Genomic DNA, 17031 nt, shown 5'->3' with positions numbered 1-17031 from the left:
CACTAGAGGAGTTAGATATGTAAGTAGGTAACTTAAGTTTTACTTGTCTAAAAAGTTTTAGTGGAGATTCACTATTTTTAAAACAGCAAGATAGATTAAAAGGGGATGGTCACTTGTGTATTCTGGTACTACGGAATACAGTAGGATGGCCAATAAATTAAATAGTTGAAAGGGAGTGATTTCACAAAATGATAATTTTGCACTTACTCACACAAGCCAGTAAAAGCAGAGAGGAAATGAGATATATGGTCAAATTAACATAAGGGGCAGGCAACTAGAAAGACAGGTGTGTTTAAGAACACAACAGTAACTGGGTGCGAAGGTGGGGAAAAAAATTCTGCCTGACTCACAAGATACAGAGCTGTGGTAACTTTTCAAGTTTTAATATGCAGTTAAAAGCAGAATACAAGTAAAACAAAAGGTAAAGAAAACAAATCACAGTATTCAAAATAGAAAAAGGCAATAAAGTAATACAAAATACAACAAATACAAAGCAAACTAACCTTTCCCTCACAGCAAAGTGTAGCAGAGCCTGGGTGAGCCTTTCTAGTAAAGCCTATCATAAACAACCTTTGTAAAATAGTGAAGGCTTCAGGACCCAGCAATTGGAATGTTGACCTAATACGTTAAACCTAAACTACAGAAATCAGAGACACAAGACTGCTTTACTTCAAAATAACAAAGCAGATTTGTACTGGGGTTAACATAAAATAGAATTATTATTCTATGATTCAAGATTTTATGAATGCAGTGCCAGCATAATTGTAGCCTAGTGCACATCACGAACGCGCAGTAGAGAGGCGTGCCTTAATTCTGCCCACCACCCAACACCTGGTGACGTGTATGAATATTTAATGAATATTCACAGTGATGCCCTCACAGGTCTCATGAATATTCATCATGCTTTCGGCAGGTCAGTACAGCCTAACTTCAAGTGAATTATGTAATTAAACATTAGCATTAATTACACAAGTAAAAAAAGGTCTATAAAATGGTGCCTTTGAGCAGTCCTCTATTCACTGCTAATATGATTTTGTCTGTCAAGGTATATATTGCTATCATTGTGCTACACTCTGACCAGAGACCATGTTTGTGTGAGAGGAGAGTGCATTTACTGATTAATAGTGAGAGTTGGAAGTCCATGAGCTTTTCTATAACTTTTCCCAGGGTCAGAAGAATGGAGATCTTAATCTAATTGCAGTGCTTGTATACTGTTATCTCTCATTGTCCCTTCTGAAAACAAAATTCTATGATTTATCCATCTTGCTAGTTCCATTTGAACACCATGGCAACTTCATTTAAAGAACAAAATGTCTTCCTGACACTGAAAGGTCCACTTACCCATTCAATACACTCCCCTTTGAATTGCATAAAAGACAGGTACTGCCCTTCACTAGTGAACAAATTAACATTGCATAGGTTCATAAATTAGTACTAAGCTAACTGCCCTTGCGAGCCATTTTAAGCCTAGCCAATTAACCCTTGTGAGACTCAAACCTTGTGTTTGTAAGGCAAGCACCTTAACCACTAGGCCACCCTCCCAACCCTGAATGAATCTGAACATGAATCTACTTATGCCATTGGATGTTAATGCTGCCATCAAACTGAACAATCTTTCTCTCTCTCTCTCTCTCTCTCTCTGTAGCTGTATGTGAGACAGTTTTGATCCAAGAGGCACTTGAAAAATCTCCCTAATGTAAATTATTGCATTTGATAATCTCAAATTCCTTAAGGAATAGATAAAGCCATGCCTAGCTCAGAAATATCATTGTGCCTAATTTAAAAATGTTGGTTTAGCCTGTTATCTTTACAGTGTGTCTCACTTTTATCATATATGTGTGCCTGTCAGAATGTCACAAGTGGCTGAGATTTGTAAACAATGTAAAAAATACATAAGCATAGTAATTTATAGGTTAGTACTAAGCTAACTGCCCTTGCGAGCCATTGTAAGCCTAGCCAATTATCCCTTGTGAGACTCAAACTCTGCACCTTGTATTTGTAAGGCAAACAACTTAACCATTAGGCCACCCTCCCAATGCCTTTAAGTTACATCAGATTTTGTACATCCTGTATGCTTGTGCCACGTGCTCTTTTTGTTGTGGTATGTAAAATGAATATCTTCTATTTATTTATTTATTTCTGTGATCTTGGATTTAATTTTTCCTTAATTTAGGCTTAATGTATAAGACCTGTTCTAGGGTACCAAGCTTATGCATGATGTCACTGGAAAATCTGCATATCAGTCAATCATACCTCAAAAAAAAAAAAAAAGTTCTAGCTTATTTTCCTGCCTTTCCTGTTACTAGAATAGTCCAGATACAGATTTGCTGTATTCAGGACTGCATTGTGGTTTCTGAGTTCCCCAGACCTTTCTGTGTTAGAGGGAAGCGTCTCAGCTTATCAGTGGGAGTGGTAAGTACTAGGTAGCCTATCCACCACAAGAGTAGTGGTTTCTAACTCCCTTTCAACTTCCTGCTTTAAACGCCTGTGACAAAGCTCATGTTGATAGTATGCAGCACATAGTTAAAAGAAACAGGCCCAAGCACATGGCAGTTACTGCAGGTCCTGTAACAGTCCCTGTGAAACCTTAAGTCTTTCCAGCAAATTCTAGAGCATGCTGTGTGAAGCAGACATGCACAGTGAAGCATAAGGGTGAGTAAGCAAGTCAAAACATGTGCCCTCACCCAGATTCATAGTCAGCTGTCATAATTGGGGTGATAATCATGAACTCAAAAAAAGAAAAGTGCTTAGCTTTTGGTCAGCAGTGTCATTCTTGCAATAAGTGGAATAATTTCAAAAGATTTTTTAAATCAAATAAGGCACATTCATTTATTAAAAGACAGCATTCCAAGAGGTAAATTGATCGGTTAGAAAGCTGCAACCCTACTTTTTATGTTGGTGGTGTGTCTGTGCTTGATGAAACAGTCAATGCAGAACATTTGTGTGCAAAAAATGAGATCTGTTGTACTGTTTGGATTAATGGGAGTCCCGTAGTGCTCAAAGTAGATACTGTCTCAAAGTGTAATGTTATGTCAGCAGAAACATTTGCTAGAGTAAAAGCTACAGAACAACATGATTTAACAAAGTGTGCAAAGCTTGTTGCTTATGGTGGTGAAGAGATTCAAACTGAAGGCTCAGTAGTGTTTTCATGTGACTCTGCTGGGAACAGCTATGACTTGCAATTTTTTGTAGTTAAGAGACACGTGCAGTCAGTATTAAGCCTCAGAGACAGTTTGAAAATGGCACTGCTTTCATTTAATAAAGAAGTTCACCATGTAAGCGTACATGACAACAGTTCATATTTTGCCCAAACTATTTTTTCTGAGTATGCTGATATTTTCATAGACAAACTTGGCAAATTACCAGTCATGTACTCCATGAAGTTAGATTCCAGAGGTCAACCCAGTTGTCAGACCAGCACGGAAAGTTCTAGTACCTATGCAGAGCAGAGTCAAAGCCGAGCTAGACAAAATGGTGCAGCTAGGAGTAATTTGTCCAGTAGAAGAACCTACTGAATGGGTATCCTCCATGATGGTAGCTCATAAGAAAAGCTCAGATGATATCAGAATATGTATTGATCCAAGAGATATTAACAAAGTATTAAAAAGGCCTCATCATCCAATACACACAGTCAAAGAAGTTGCTGCCCTCATGACAAACACCACTGTTTTTTCTCTCTAAGATGCAAAGAGTTCCTTCTAGAAAATTTTGCTTGACCAACAATCTTCATTGTTAACCACATTCAGTATACCATTTGGAAGATACAGATTTCAGAGAATGCCATTTGGAATAAATTCTGCCAGTGAAGTCTTTCAGAATGCAATGGAGCGATTTTTTTCTGGCCATCATTGCGCTATTACAGTAGATGATATTCTAGTAGGTGGCAATGGTGAAGTTGAACTTGACAGAAACCTCAAGAAAGTTCTGGAAAATCACATGAAGTGAATCTTAGGCTGAAACTTCAGAAGTGCAAATTCAGGCTATGAGAAGTTACTTATGTTGATCACTTGTTTACCACTTCAGGCTTATGACCAGATCCTTCCAAGCAAACAGTGATTCTTGAGATGCCAGCTCTAAACAATATTCAAGCCCTACAATGTTTTCTTGGCATGGTCAACTATCTGAGTTCATTCCAGATTTAAGCCAACTTTCAGCACCACTAAGTGAGCTGACATGCAAAGATGCAAGTCGGTCATGGTCAGAACAGCACCAAAGAGTATTTGATGCCCTAAAATGGGAAATTGCCCACCCATCAACTCTCAGCTACTGTGATGTTCACAAATCAGTTACTCTTTCATGTGATGCTTCTAAGTTTGGTCTAGGTGCAGTTATTCTTCAAGAGGGTTGACCAGTAGCATATGCATTGAGAAGTCTTACCCAGACTGAGATGCAGTATACCAGATTGAGAAAGATCTTTTGGCAATTGTGTTTGCTTATTTGAAGTTTCATGATTATATTTATGGCCGACCTATTCAAACTGAGACCAACCACCAACCTTTAGTCATTATTTTGAGAAAGCCTATGCATACAGCTCCAGCCAGACTGCAACGCATGATGCTCAAATTGCAGAAGTGTAATTTCAATCTTGTCTACAAAAAAGGCAAACTTCTTTATTTAGCTGATACCTTATCCAGATCGCCCAGAAAAAAAACACAGAACAGCATTACAATGAACAACTTGATTTTGAGGACATGAAAGTGAGAAATATTTCTTCCACATGTCTTGATGAGCTCAGAACTCACACAGCTTCAAATCCAGTTCTCCAGAAGCTCAACCAGTTTATCAGTCGAGGATGGCCTTCCAAGCAATCTTATTTACCATTTGAAGTGCAACCACATTTCCCATACAGAGATGAGCTTTTGTCAGACAATAGTATCATCATGAAAGGTCCTAAAGTGATTGTTCCAAAGTCCTTGCAACAAGAATATGTTAAAATCTTGCATCGTGGCCACCCAGGAAATTATTCTACCAAAAGAAGGGTGAGAGAACTAGTATTATGGCCTTCTATGTCAAGAGGTATTGAGAAAGTACTTTCATTTTTTTCAGTGTGCAATAGTACAACACCACATCAACAAAAGAACCACTTCAGTTAAGCCAGATTCCTGAACTACCTTGGTCGATAGTAGCCACATATATCGTTGAGTGGAATGGTCAACATTACTTGGTGTTAGTAAACTCTTATTCAAATTGGTTCGAGATTGACTTACTTCCCAACTTACAATACTATCATTACTAAGTTGAAGCAACATTTTTCCATCCATGGTAGTCTGCACAGTTATTTCTGACAGTGATGCAGAGCTTATAAGTCAGCAGTTCAAGAAATTTGCAGACGAGTGGGACTTAGTTTATATTATGAGTAGTCCTGAATACCCCTAGTGAAACGGCTTGGCTGAATTTGCAGTTCAAAGTGCAAAACAGCTGTTAGAGAAATCCAGACATGAAAATATAGATGTTTTTCTCAAGTTTTTAAATCTCAGAAACATTCCTTGTGATAAACATCTTGGTTTACCTGCCCAGAGACTTATGTCGAGACAAACAAAACCACACCACCAATCAGCAGTAAGTTATTGGTTCCAAGTGCTAAGAACAACAAAGCAATAAAAGCCCCACTGTTGAAAAAGCATTTGTCCCAGAAGTCTTACTATGATAAAACCAGCAAACTGCTCAGTTCTTTGAAAAAAGGGGAGATACTGAGGATGCAGACATCAAAAGGTTTTGATTGCATCAGATTTGTGAAAAGTTTGTGTCAAGAGCCGAGATCATACATTGAGAATCACAAGGAATGGAATTCAGATTAAATCAGAGGCATCTTTTACCAGTGTCCGAACCAGTGTTACAGCATTTTGCCTGTGACAGAAACTCTAGTTCTCAGAGTGACTTGTTTAATGTTCATGTTCCATAGAACATTCTGTCAACAATCCCTGAGACTCCTCAAGCAGAACATTCCCAGTGACTGTCCCTGTTGCTAAATCCAATCCTAAGTATTATGTCATGAGATCAAGTTGCATCTTGAAACCTAGCTTCAGATACATGGCAACCCAGACATGACTGTTGTTTTGAACAGTGTCTGTATAATTGCATACTTACTGAAATGTCATTGTTTAAATGAGACAGCTTAGTAAAAAAGGAGGATGTAATTAATGTGTGTGATATACCTTTAAGAAGCTTTCCAGTGAGTCAGCAGTTCATATAAGTACTTGCACTTGCTCACAGTGCTTACAATGAAGAGCCAGACTGAGCATGGAAATATGTAGTCAGTTTAACTTCAATGTTCCTGCTATCCATCCTGATGTATTTGTATACAATAAACCACTTAAATGAACACCCAAGCCTCAACATCTTCTTTATGTATATAAGAAGAGCGACACTCATCACTGTCAACTTCACTCGGTTGTCTTTTTTGTCTGGCACGTACAAGCTCACACAACACACACTCACACGCACACACACACACACACACACACACACACACACACACACACACACACACACACACGCATATACACAAGCCCACATATGGACACACACACACACACACACACACACACACACACACACACACACACACACACACACACACACACACACACACACACACACACACATATGGACACACACACACACACACACACACACACACGCACACACACACAAAAAACATTTACTAAATTAGCAAGTACAAGAAGATAAGGCTTTTGTGCTAGAGTTACATGAAAGTAAAAGGCAAACTGCTAAGGACTCATGAAAAAAAGAAGAGAAGAAGAGAAGAAAGGTTTAAAATATGCCAAGATTTAATTTCTGCTAAGTGATCCCCCCAGCATGTACTTAGGCAAGAATGACAGAGTGAAACACATGCGAGTGCGAACATACACACACACACACACACACACACACACACACACACACACACACACACACACACACACACACACAAACATGCTGCAGAAACTGTAAGCCTGTGCAGAAAAGCATTTGCATTTTTGATGTACCATCCAAAAGCCAGAAGTCATTTTAGAGAGGGAGATAATGAACATGAGTTTGATAAGGAAGGTGAAATAGCAGAGCGTCTCCTCACTGCTTAATCTCCCAGGAAATGAAATACACAGTCTTCATGCCTTGAGGATATTCCAGGCATTCTCAGAGTGGTATATTTTATGAAATCAAATTTTGAAGTTACTATTTTATGAAGCAAAATTTGATCACATTGCCTATCTCTAGTAATGACTGTGTCAACTAAGCAGTACAGAATCACCACACACACAATGCTTGATAGAAAGCTATACGCAGCCTCTGTTATGGCAATGAACTAGCAGTGCGTGGGATGTTTGCTTTTACAAAGTATACACTGCTGAACATCTCACTTTCATTGGATGATTTCCTTTGGTTATTAAAAGAAATTGTTTAGTTTGTGAGAATTTCCAGTCACTGTGTCTTTCCATCTCATACATCATGCATATTAGTTTTGTGACCTGCAAATGCATGAGTGTTCTTTACTGCTGCTTTTATACATTGCTAAACCTATTGCAATGGGCCTTGCCAACAATCAACTCAGATATTTAATAAATAAAAGAAAGGTGCCATATGTAAGTACATCAGACTATTTTTGTTTTTCATCATCATAATTTAGGTCTCTGCTGGAAAATGAGAATGCAATAGCCATTTTAAACCTTTGGTGTACAAAAGCTTTATGTGTTGATTTGTTTAAGGGAGAAAAGCATATCATGTGCATTTATTATCTTGATGACTTACCATCTTCAAGTGTTGTAGCAATGAGTTCCTGAGAGGAGGGCCCTGTTCCTGCACGATTACAGGCTTGTACAACCACGCCGTACTGGGTGAATTTTTTCAGGTTATCCAGAGTGTAAACTTCACTGTCCCCCGTGGTGTCAATTGTAATTATAGTAAACTGATAGTTCCCTCCAGTGCTGTACTCCCGGAAGCCAATCTGGTAGCCACGGATTATTCCATTTTGCAGATGCTTTTCTGGACTCTAAATGGAGATGCAAGTAGATTTTTTTCTTAACATTACTAATATGAAGCCAATTAAAACACATGGTATGCAATAATTTATAGTTCTAGGCTCCTGTCCTAAAATAAATGCAGCCTCTTGTATCAGGATATGCAGTACTGGTATCTGAAGGCCTTTATGTCCAGTAACAATTTACAGTGCACAGAATTAACACTAGTGTTTTCTGGCTTAAATAATAATATAAATTGTAACCCCACAGTCTATCTGCTTCAGAAATATCACAGTAAAACGAAGCCTCAGCTGTACTATGAGGTACCCGTAGAGCAAGGTACCTGTGATATTTCACAAAACAGAATCAATAAAGCATAAAAATAAAGGGTATTATTTTAATGTGAAACATAGCCTGACTCATAAATATTTATATTTCAAACATTTATTGCAAAAAAAAAAAAAGAAAAGAAAAAAGACTCACTAAAGTGAACTACTACTTTTTTACTGGAAATGTAGAGATGGGGCATGAAGGTAACAATGAAATCAGTCCGTGAGTGTGTGTGTGTGTGTGTGTGTGTGTGTGTGTGTGTGTGTGTGTGTGTGTGTGTGTGCGCAAGTGCAAGCACGTGGCTGTGCATGGGTATGCGAGTGATATGTGTGTGTGTGTGTGTGTGTGTGTGTGTGTGTGTGTGTGTGTGTGTGTGTGTGTGTGTGTGTGCGCAAGTGCAAGCACGTGGCTGTGCATGTGTATGCGAGTGATGTGTGTGTGTGTGCGTGTGCAAGCACGTGGCTGTGCATGTGTATGCGAGTGATATGTATGTGTGTGTGTGTGTGTGTGTGTGTGTGTGTGTGTGTGTGTGTGTGTGTGTGTGCAAGTGCAAGCACATGGCTGTGCATGGGTATGCGAGTGATGTGTGTGTGTGTGTGTGTGTGTGTGTGTGTGTGTGCGCAAGTGCAAGCACGTGGCTGTGCATGGGTATGCGAGTGATGTGTGTGTGTGTGTGTGTGTGTGTGTGTGTGTGTGTGTGTGTGTGTGTGTGTGTGTGTGCAAGTGCAAGCACGTGGCTGTGCATGTGTATGCGAGTGATGTGTGTGTGTGTGTGTGTGTGTGTGTGTGCAAGCACATGGCTGTGCGTGTGTGTGTGTGTGTGTGTGTGTGTGTGTGTGTGTGTGTGTGTGTGTGTGCAAGCACGTGGCTGTGCATGGGTATGCAGTGATGTGTGTGTGTGTGTGTGTGTGTGTGTGTGTGTGTGTGTGTGTGTGTGTGTGTGTTTGCAAGCACATGTGTCTGTGCATGTGTATGGAAGTGAACTGTGTGTGTGTGTGTGTGTGTGTGTGTGTGTGTGTGTGTGTGTGTATGCGTGTGTATATGTGCAAGTGCCAGCACATTTGTTTGTGCATGTGTATGTGAGTGATGTGTGTGTGTGTGTGTGTGTGTGTGTGTGTGTGTGTGTGTGTGTGTGTGTGTTTAGACTGTATATAATACTAGTTATACAAAGTAAACAAGATGAGTCAGAGTGCCTGATGTCTGAAATGTAATGTGACATTTGCTAATTGACAACAATTTGAGTCAGATCATGGTACGTGCACATACTGCTGGCACTTAAAAGGAATGACAGTCAACGACCTTTTGAAATAGAGGCATGAAAAAAGAGGAAAGCAATGATTGACATGGCAATGCAATGAGGTGTACAGCTATGCATAGTCATACCAAAGCTACAAATATTTCATTTATTAAACAAAACATAGCATGGATGCAGGCAAGGAAGAATTCTACCATATAAATTAAAAGGATACTATCACCCTTAATATATTCCTTCAATTACTGACTCAGACACCCATGAAAATTAAAATCCCTCACCAGAATTTTTAGATTCCTCTGGGTACTCTTCAGACAAAAGTGATGCTTCACAAGCAGAACTATTTTCAGCTGTAGCAACTTTATCAATGTTGAATAATGTCCAGTCTTTAAAATTAAAGCTATGCAGTCAAACTAGTTTGGTTATATTTTAATGCATTTGGTGCAGCAGATTATCCTAGAATATCTATTCTTTTAGTTTATTTAAGCCTCCCTCAAAGAATAGAAAACCTTGCCAGTCAACAAAAAGCAGATCATGCCTTACAAAGCACATGCATTTGTAATAACAAAGATTTGGCTTGGTAAATTATTCCTTTTCATTATGTTTCATTAAATGCATAAACTAATCAAATAGTATGCTTTACAACGTGTTCTAACCCCAGATAAAAATAAGATTGGGTAGCTAAAATTTTAAGTCCATGGCAATTCCTGACTTCCCAGAGTCTCCCCTGAGACAGATTTAGGCAGGTCTAAGCAGCAGCAGTAAAAAAAAAACAAAAAAAACTAATGCAGAAATCTATTGTGGGCATCCTGGTTTGGTAGCACAGAGGGATGGAGCTTTGACTATCACTTAGGTGACTGTCACTGGAGAATCCAGGCATGGAGAGGAAGGGGTAAAGGGGTGTTTCCCTTCTCCTGGGTGGTAGGAGGGGTTTGCTAACAATGGAGACCCCACTAGGTAATGCGATTTCTATGGTGGAGATCAGGTAAAGCACTTTGGGAACAACAGTGCTGCTTTCAGGGAATGCCTCTTGCGAGGTGATGGGACATCCTCTGCCATCAAGTTATCACACAAGTCTCTCCACTGCTTTGCTGGGTTTCCACAGCTAGAGTAAAGAAAAATTGGGAAAAAAAGCCTCAAAAGCACCCACAAATGGCTATCTAAATAATAGCCTCTCCTTTTCAACCTTTGACTCATTGATGGGGAACAAGTGGGTTAGCCAGGAGGAGACTGAGGATTGACAGATGCAAAGGCAAAAAATGGGAAATGTTCTGTTTGGGGCATTAGCTTTTTGTGGTTCTAAAGATGTTCAAACCGTCTACATATTTAAGAACAAACTGATAGTCATAGACAGTTGCAAAACATATTTTGGCAAATATTGGGTAATAAATGGATATGAAAAAATATACACCAAACCTGCCACTGAAAGAGGAGTGCAATGCACAAAAATAGTGTATACGGAAATACAATAGAACTATAATGTACTACATTTCTAAAATATGTATGTATTTATGTGTTTGGTTGTTTGTTAACTGGATAAATGGGCTGGTCTTGGATCTTTTTCACCTACGTCCTAGGGTTTAGATGAAGGAAAGCAAACCAAGTATTAACAGTGCCATAATCAACACTAGTATTGCTAACATTTAAACATTAGAATTCTGTAACAAACAGAACCATGTACAGTTAGTCACTGGACAGTATTTATAAGCTTGGGTTTGCAGTGGAGCAGCGCATAGTAAGTCTGATTTTCTAATTTGCACAAATTCAGAAAGATCATTATGTAGCAGAGCAGGACCATGTTGTTCCTGACCCATCAGGTAAGTATAGTACATACATAGATTGACCCCCCCCCCAGTCACATGCAATTCAAGCAGCCTGTACCACTGAGATACCAGCTGGTTCTGGTGGAGTAACCTGTAAGAGGGCAGCCGTACACCTACCAATGGGGCTGTTCTTCTGAACACACCAGTTCTCTACTGCTAAACTTAGCAAAAATAAATTAAGTGAGTAAGTTAGTAAATAAGTAAATAAAATACCACATTAACTACAAACTGGAATATCCCTACTGGCAGTAGAGTGACTGTGGTGTAGGCAGATAAGCTACTGCACACTAATTTGTCCTAGACCCACACGGTAATGCTGGAAATCTACCACCAATGGGGCTTTCACAACACACAATTCCCTCATTACAATAATAGGGTCATAACCTCTGGTCTGACCTCATGCCTAATGACTGTGATTTCTTTATTAACCACAGTCAGGCATGATGGTAGCCCCGAGCACAGCAGTGTAAGGCAGTTATTTATAGCACATTATGTCTTATTATATTGTTGCGCATTGTCACTTGGTAAGTCAGACTATGGTATAACTAAGTGACTTTCACTAGTGCATTAAGTAGCCTTGTCTTATGGCACAGTTCTACCTGCCAGCCCGAGTAAGAACACTAGTGTGCATTAGGTTGCCAGGTATTCAGGACTACTATTCACTAAAACAGGTAGGTTGTTGCATATAGCTGTGGGCATGAATCATAGTAGTCCCCGAAGGTATATTAAGCATAGTACACACAATGTGTTATGCATCTGTGTGCTTTGTTTATGAATAGCAGAATACCAAGGACACACAGTTTCAAGATTCTGTAACTTCAAAGATTACACAACTAATGATCATTTCTAGACCAAACTGTTTTCTGCATCATTGGAAGTTCAGAGTAATGTTATGGCCATCAGTGCCTAAGGCTTTATTAGGCTCAGCAAAAGCTGCTTTGAAAATCCCAAAATAATACAAACCAGGTAGGAATGATTCTGTGACTGAAATATTTTTATTTTCATAAATAAATTTGACTAGTGCAGAGGGCACTTCTTCAAACAACATTACGATACATGCATATTCAGACATTCCTTCTCCAGCAGAGCTTGACAAGTTCTCTTATCCAGGCTAGGGTAAATAGGTTTCACTATAAAGTGATACACAGTAATATAAAGCAGTCATCTACAGGTATAAAAATCTAATCAAAAAGTGTGAATGTAATGCTCATTTCACGTAATTTTGCATAAATGTCCTTGGGCTGGATTCATGAACACCTATACTGAGTGTACACATTCTGTATTCATGAACATCCCTGCCACATTTTTTGTGCTGTCTGTTCACTCAGAAAGATTACACTAAGTGTGCATTTAGTCCACACTTTGTGGTAACCTTTATGAATCCCCCTTGTTATTTAAGGCTGCAAGAAAATCAGTATGAAAACTAAAATTAAGAGGAAAAAAAGGTGGGAGTTATGCTTGTGTTGCCTATACAATCAGAATGGTATACATTAGTGTAGGCTTTCTTAAATCTGGCAATCTGTTTGGGAAGTCTCCTAAATAATCTCAACTAAACAAAATCATTCTTCCACTTATGTGCGTGCCAGCAAGGGAGTTAAATCAATATTCATATAAAGTATTATCATCAGACTTATTGAGTACATGAGAATATAGGACTAGTGCAATGTTAATCAAACACTTCTCTAGCTGGCCTAGAGACAGAAAAATGTCTAGGCACTCTATGCACAAAAATGATATGATATTAATTTTGTGTTCTTAATGAATAGAAAGGTAAAGTTCATTATCCAAAAATGTGCTGTGAAGTAAAGCATAGCTAGCAAATTTTTGAAAAAGACATCTAGATTTTTTTTGGTCTTTAACAGTGTAAACTAAGACTGCAATATGGTAGCAACAGCAAAGGGAAGGTAGCACAAATATAATGGATCTAAAGTAAAAAATGAAACTAGGCCTTGCTAAATCCACTGCAATACAAAATGGGCATCCATTGGTATAATACCACGCCCTAATATTTTCATTGTTTGCTGTGTTTCATAGTGATGAATTAAGATATGTAGTAGACCTTCAGTTTTAGATAAGATTCCCGAATGTTTTTTCTTTGCTGAATACAAATTAAAACACATTAAAAAACACAGGAAGAGTTATTAGGAAATCAGCCATTTTAAGGAAGTCTGGAATGTGAATACCATTTCATTATCTTGAGGGGACTGTCAGGTTGACTGAATACCAACCTGCAGCACTCCCCACACACAAATTCTCACTGACCTCTAGGATTCACATTTCCCTAAAATCACAGTGTCTATAAACCCCCCAAAACTACTGGCTCACATCAAATTCAAATGCCTCTTTAGTCTTGGGGACAGTGCCTGGCATACTTGAAAAAACAACTCATCTTCAACCTCCAAGCAACACTATATTAAGCAAAGAAACCTAGCTGAACTGGCAATCAGATAAAAAATAAAAGCTAAATTATGAAAAAGCAACTGTCATCCCTTCTCAACTCACCTAATATATTCTGGGCAAAAGTAAACCAGGCCATACTAATCCATTTGTCTAGATCATCATCACATCACAACAGCTGCTTTCAGCCTCCACTTCACTGCACTTCCCATAACTGATCCCACTAATAACCCCTCCCCTACTCTTCTTCTAACCTCTCTTCTGCCCCCTGTATTACCACTTTCTGTTTCAAAGCAGTCAAAGCTAAACAGACAATACCACTATTTGAAGGGCTAAACACTGACTCAACTGCTAGTCCTTAGGTTCTTCTCTCTTGGTTTTTAATCCTATGCAAGGACTTCTCACTCCTACCCCTTCTTCACATTTATAATCTCTGCCAAACTCCATCATGCCTGATATTTAGTATTTGTAAAGAAACCACAGATCTATATGCCTGGATTTCACTCTTATTGTCCAGATATCCCAGCCATCATTGAAACATGACTTAAATCCAGTATGAATTTTACAGAAATACTACCCTTAGCTTATAACATTATGAGGACTGACCAACCCCACATAAAAAGGAGGTGAAGTCGCCCTACTGTACCCTAGCTCATATAATCTCTCCTCCTATTCCAACATCATCCCCAAATTTCATTAAGCCAAAATACTTGTAACACTTTTAAAGCTAAACTCTAAAAAACACTTTGTATTTTTGTACTTTACACCCCCTGAAAACAACATACCATACTTGAAGAATTTCTCTTCTGGGTACCTAGTACTATTACTTACAAAAAAATCATTCTGGGTGATTTCAATATTGACTGGCAAAATGTTAACCTTTGACAGTCCTTCATCCTGCATAAATCTGTTTGGCTTGATAAAACTAATCACAATACTTACTAAATCCAACAAAAGCAATAAAGGCACAATTCTTGATTGGATTTTAGTCTAAGACCCCAGAAAGTGTACAAGGAAACTCTACAGAAGTTTCTTTCATCCCATTGCAATTCTCTCCTCTGTCTCAAAAATCCTACAAAAATGTATGCAAGATCAAAGTCTTCAACATATCCTCTCAGAAGAGCTCTTAACCAGTACTCAGCATGGATTCTGCCCTGATCATAGCACAACTGTTTCAATATTATCTTTTTTTAGATAATGTAAATAAAAAAGGGGCTCTAGCAAACTTATCTCTTTCATATTTCTGGAAGTGCTCAAAGCCTTTAATACTGTCACACAAATCAAACTCCATCAACAGCTGCTTCATCTTGGCCTATCCCGTCCTTCACTTCAGTGGTTTACATGTTAGATGTGTTAGATGGCAACATATATTACCACCTTACCTCCCCGTTACCACTGAGGTACCCCATGGCTCAACTCTTGGTCTACTTCTCTTTAACATTTTCATCAATGACCTCTATACCTCTTCGAGGTAATCATCACTTACACAGTATGCTGATGATTCAACACTAATATGCTCAACTGACACTCTGGAGGATCATCGTGAAATCACACAAGAAGCTTTCACCTGTGTTGAAAACTGGCTTCATAAACCCCAAAAACATAAAACTACTCCTAATTGTTCCCAAAGCACATCTGAATGACAAATCCACCTTCAAAATCTTCCCACTTAACAATACAGAGATTGCAATTGTATCTAATAACTTCAGATTCGAAATCCACAATCAAAATAATATAAAAAAATTTCACCAGAAACTTGGCATACTTTATATATAAAAACTTACTAACACTGCTAAAACCACCCTAGCAACCACTTATCTCCTTTGTTCACTTTTATATGGTGTCCAATCCTTATCAACTTGCATGTGTCTGTTAAAGCTAAACTTGAAATATACTACAACAGAGCTGCTAAATTTGCTGACAATAAACAATACTGTACATATCCCTGGGTTGAATTACCATAACACCTGGACTTCATACAAATAGTTACTACCCATGACATCATTTATAAACCCCATGCCCGTCCTGTAGTATGCTCCATTCATCTTTCCCTTCACACAAGCAGACTCCTCACCGTCTATAAACCTGAAGAAGAAATTGGAAAATAGTATTTATTGCTACTCTGTTGCCAAAAAATAGAATTCTATTCCACAGGCAATTGGAAATGTAACTTACTATCCTTCAAGCATCTTTGGAAAGACCACCTATCAAGCTCATGGCTTTGCTGTTTCTTTACCCCTCGGTTGAGCATCAATCTCATCTACTTTTCTACGTTTCTCCAGCCCTACCTATAGAGATTCTATGCTCGTCATCACTTCCTCATCTTCATCTGGCTATCTTACCTTCTCTACCACATTACATAACTTCTTCCTATCACCTCCTTCCCATTTATACTAATCTATCCTAATCCCCCCTTTATAGTTACAATTAAACTAAATGCATGACTTTTACTACTGTGAATTACCAAAATGACACTTTCTAGAATTGTATATAGTGTTTTACTTTGTTTTTTCTAATTGTTCTTTTTGTAACATATTTTCATTATAGTACTATGCCTTATAAATAGTGTTGATTTTTTTTTTTTGAAATGCATAATTTTCAATTTTTCAGTAATGCCTTTGTAAAAATCTCTGTTAAATGTAGCTTTTCCTTCATAGGCCTCCACTGAAAATGGGCTCTTGTAAACCATTCAGACCTTCCCTGTAAACAAATCCATCCATCTAGCTATCCTCAACCCCTTTTTTCCATTTTGCATATGGGGTTGGGGAAATGTCAATAAATAAATAAATCTGGAAAACAGCCATTGTTAAATATCTCCCCCCAAAAAAATTAGTCAGTCTCACCCACTACTTCCATCCCATCTCCATTTTCCCATACTTAGTAAAATCCTTGAAAAATTAGTTTACAATGAACTTGGCCATTATGTCACCCAGTATCATCCATGGTTCTCATAACAGCATGGATGCTTTTCTGGTAAAAGTACTTCTGTTGCACTCTGGACACTTACTGGTAACATCATCCTGGCTATGGGAAAAGTCTTCTCACTGCAGCCATCTTTGTTGACCTCACCAGTTTTTTTGGTCTGGATGACCATAACATTCTTTTCGATCACCTAACTAAAACTGAATTGGCCCAAATACAGCTCCCTGGTTTAAAAATTATTTTTCTAATCAGTACTTCTATGTGCAGTTTCAAAACATGTCTGCTTTCATCTCATTCCTTAAAGGAGTCACTCAAAGCTCTCTTCTGGCTCCCCTTCTTTTTTGCATTT

General features: G+C 38.4%; 1 protein-coding gene across 2 annotated transcripts in view; it reads right to left on the bottom strand.

The window, feature by feature from the left end:
• DSCAM (DS cell adhesion molecule) overlaps positions 1–17031 on the bottom strand; it is a 3720739-nt gene that overhangs the window by 946535 nt on the left and 2757173 nt on the right. For both annotated transcript variants that reach the window (XM_044071570.1, XM_044071571.1), the window contains one exon: positions 7750–7990. In XM_044071570.1, the coding sequence (XP_043927505.1) occupies positions 7750–7990 (241 nt within the window). The remainder of the gene's footprint in view (positions 1–7749; positions 7991–17031) is intronic.

Source organism: Protopterus annectens, chromosome 5.part0 (assembly GCF_019279795.1).
Source record: "Protopterus annectens isolate FY-2018-M chromosome 5.part0, PAN1.0, whole genome shotgun sequence".
NCBI lineage: Eukaryota > Metazoa > Chordata > Ceratodontiformes > Protopteridae > Protopterus > Protopterus annectens.
Note: the sequence above shows the minus strand (reverse complement) of the source record. Positions and strands in the feature narration are given on the sequence as shown.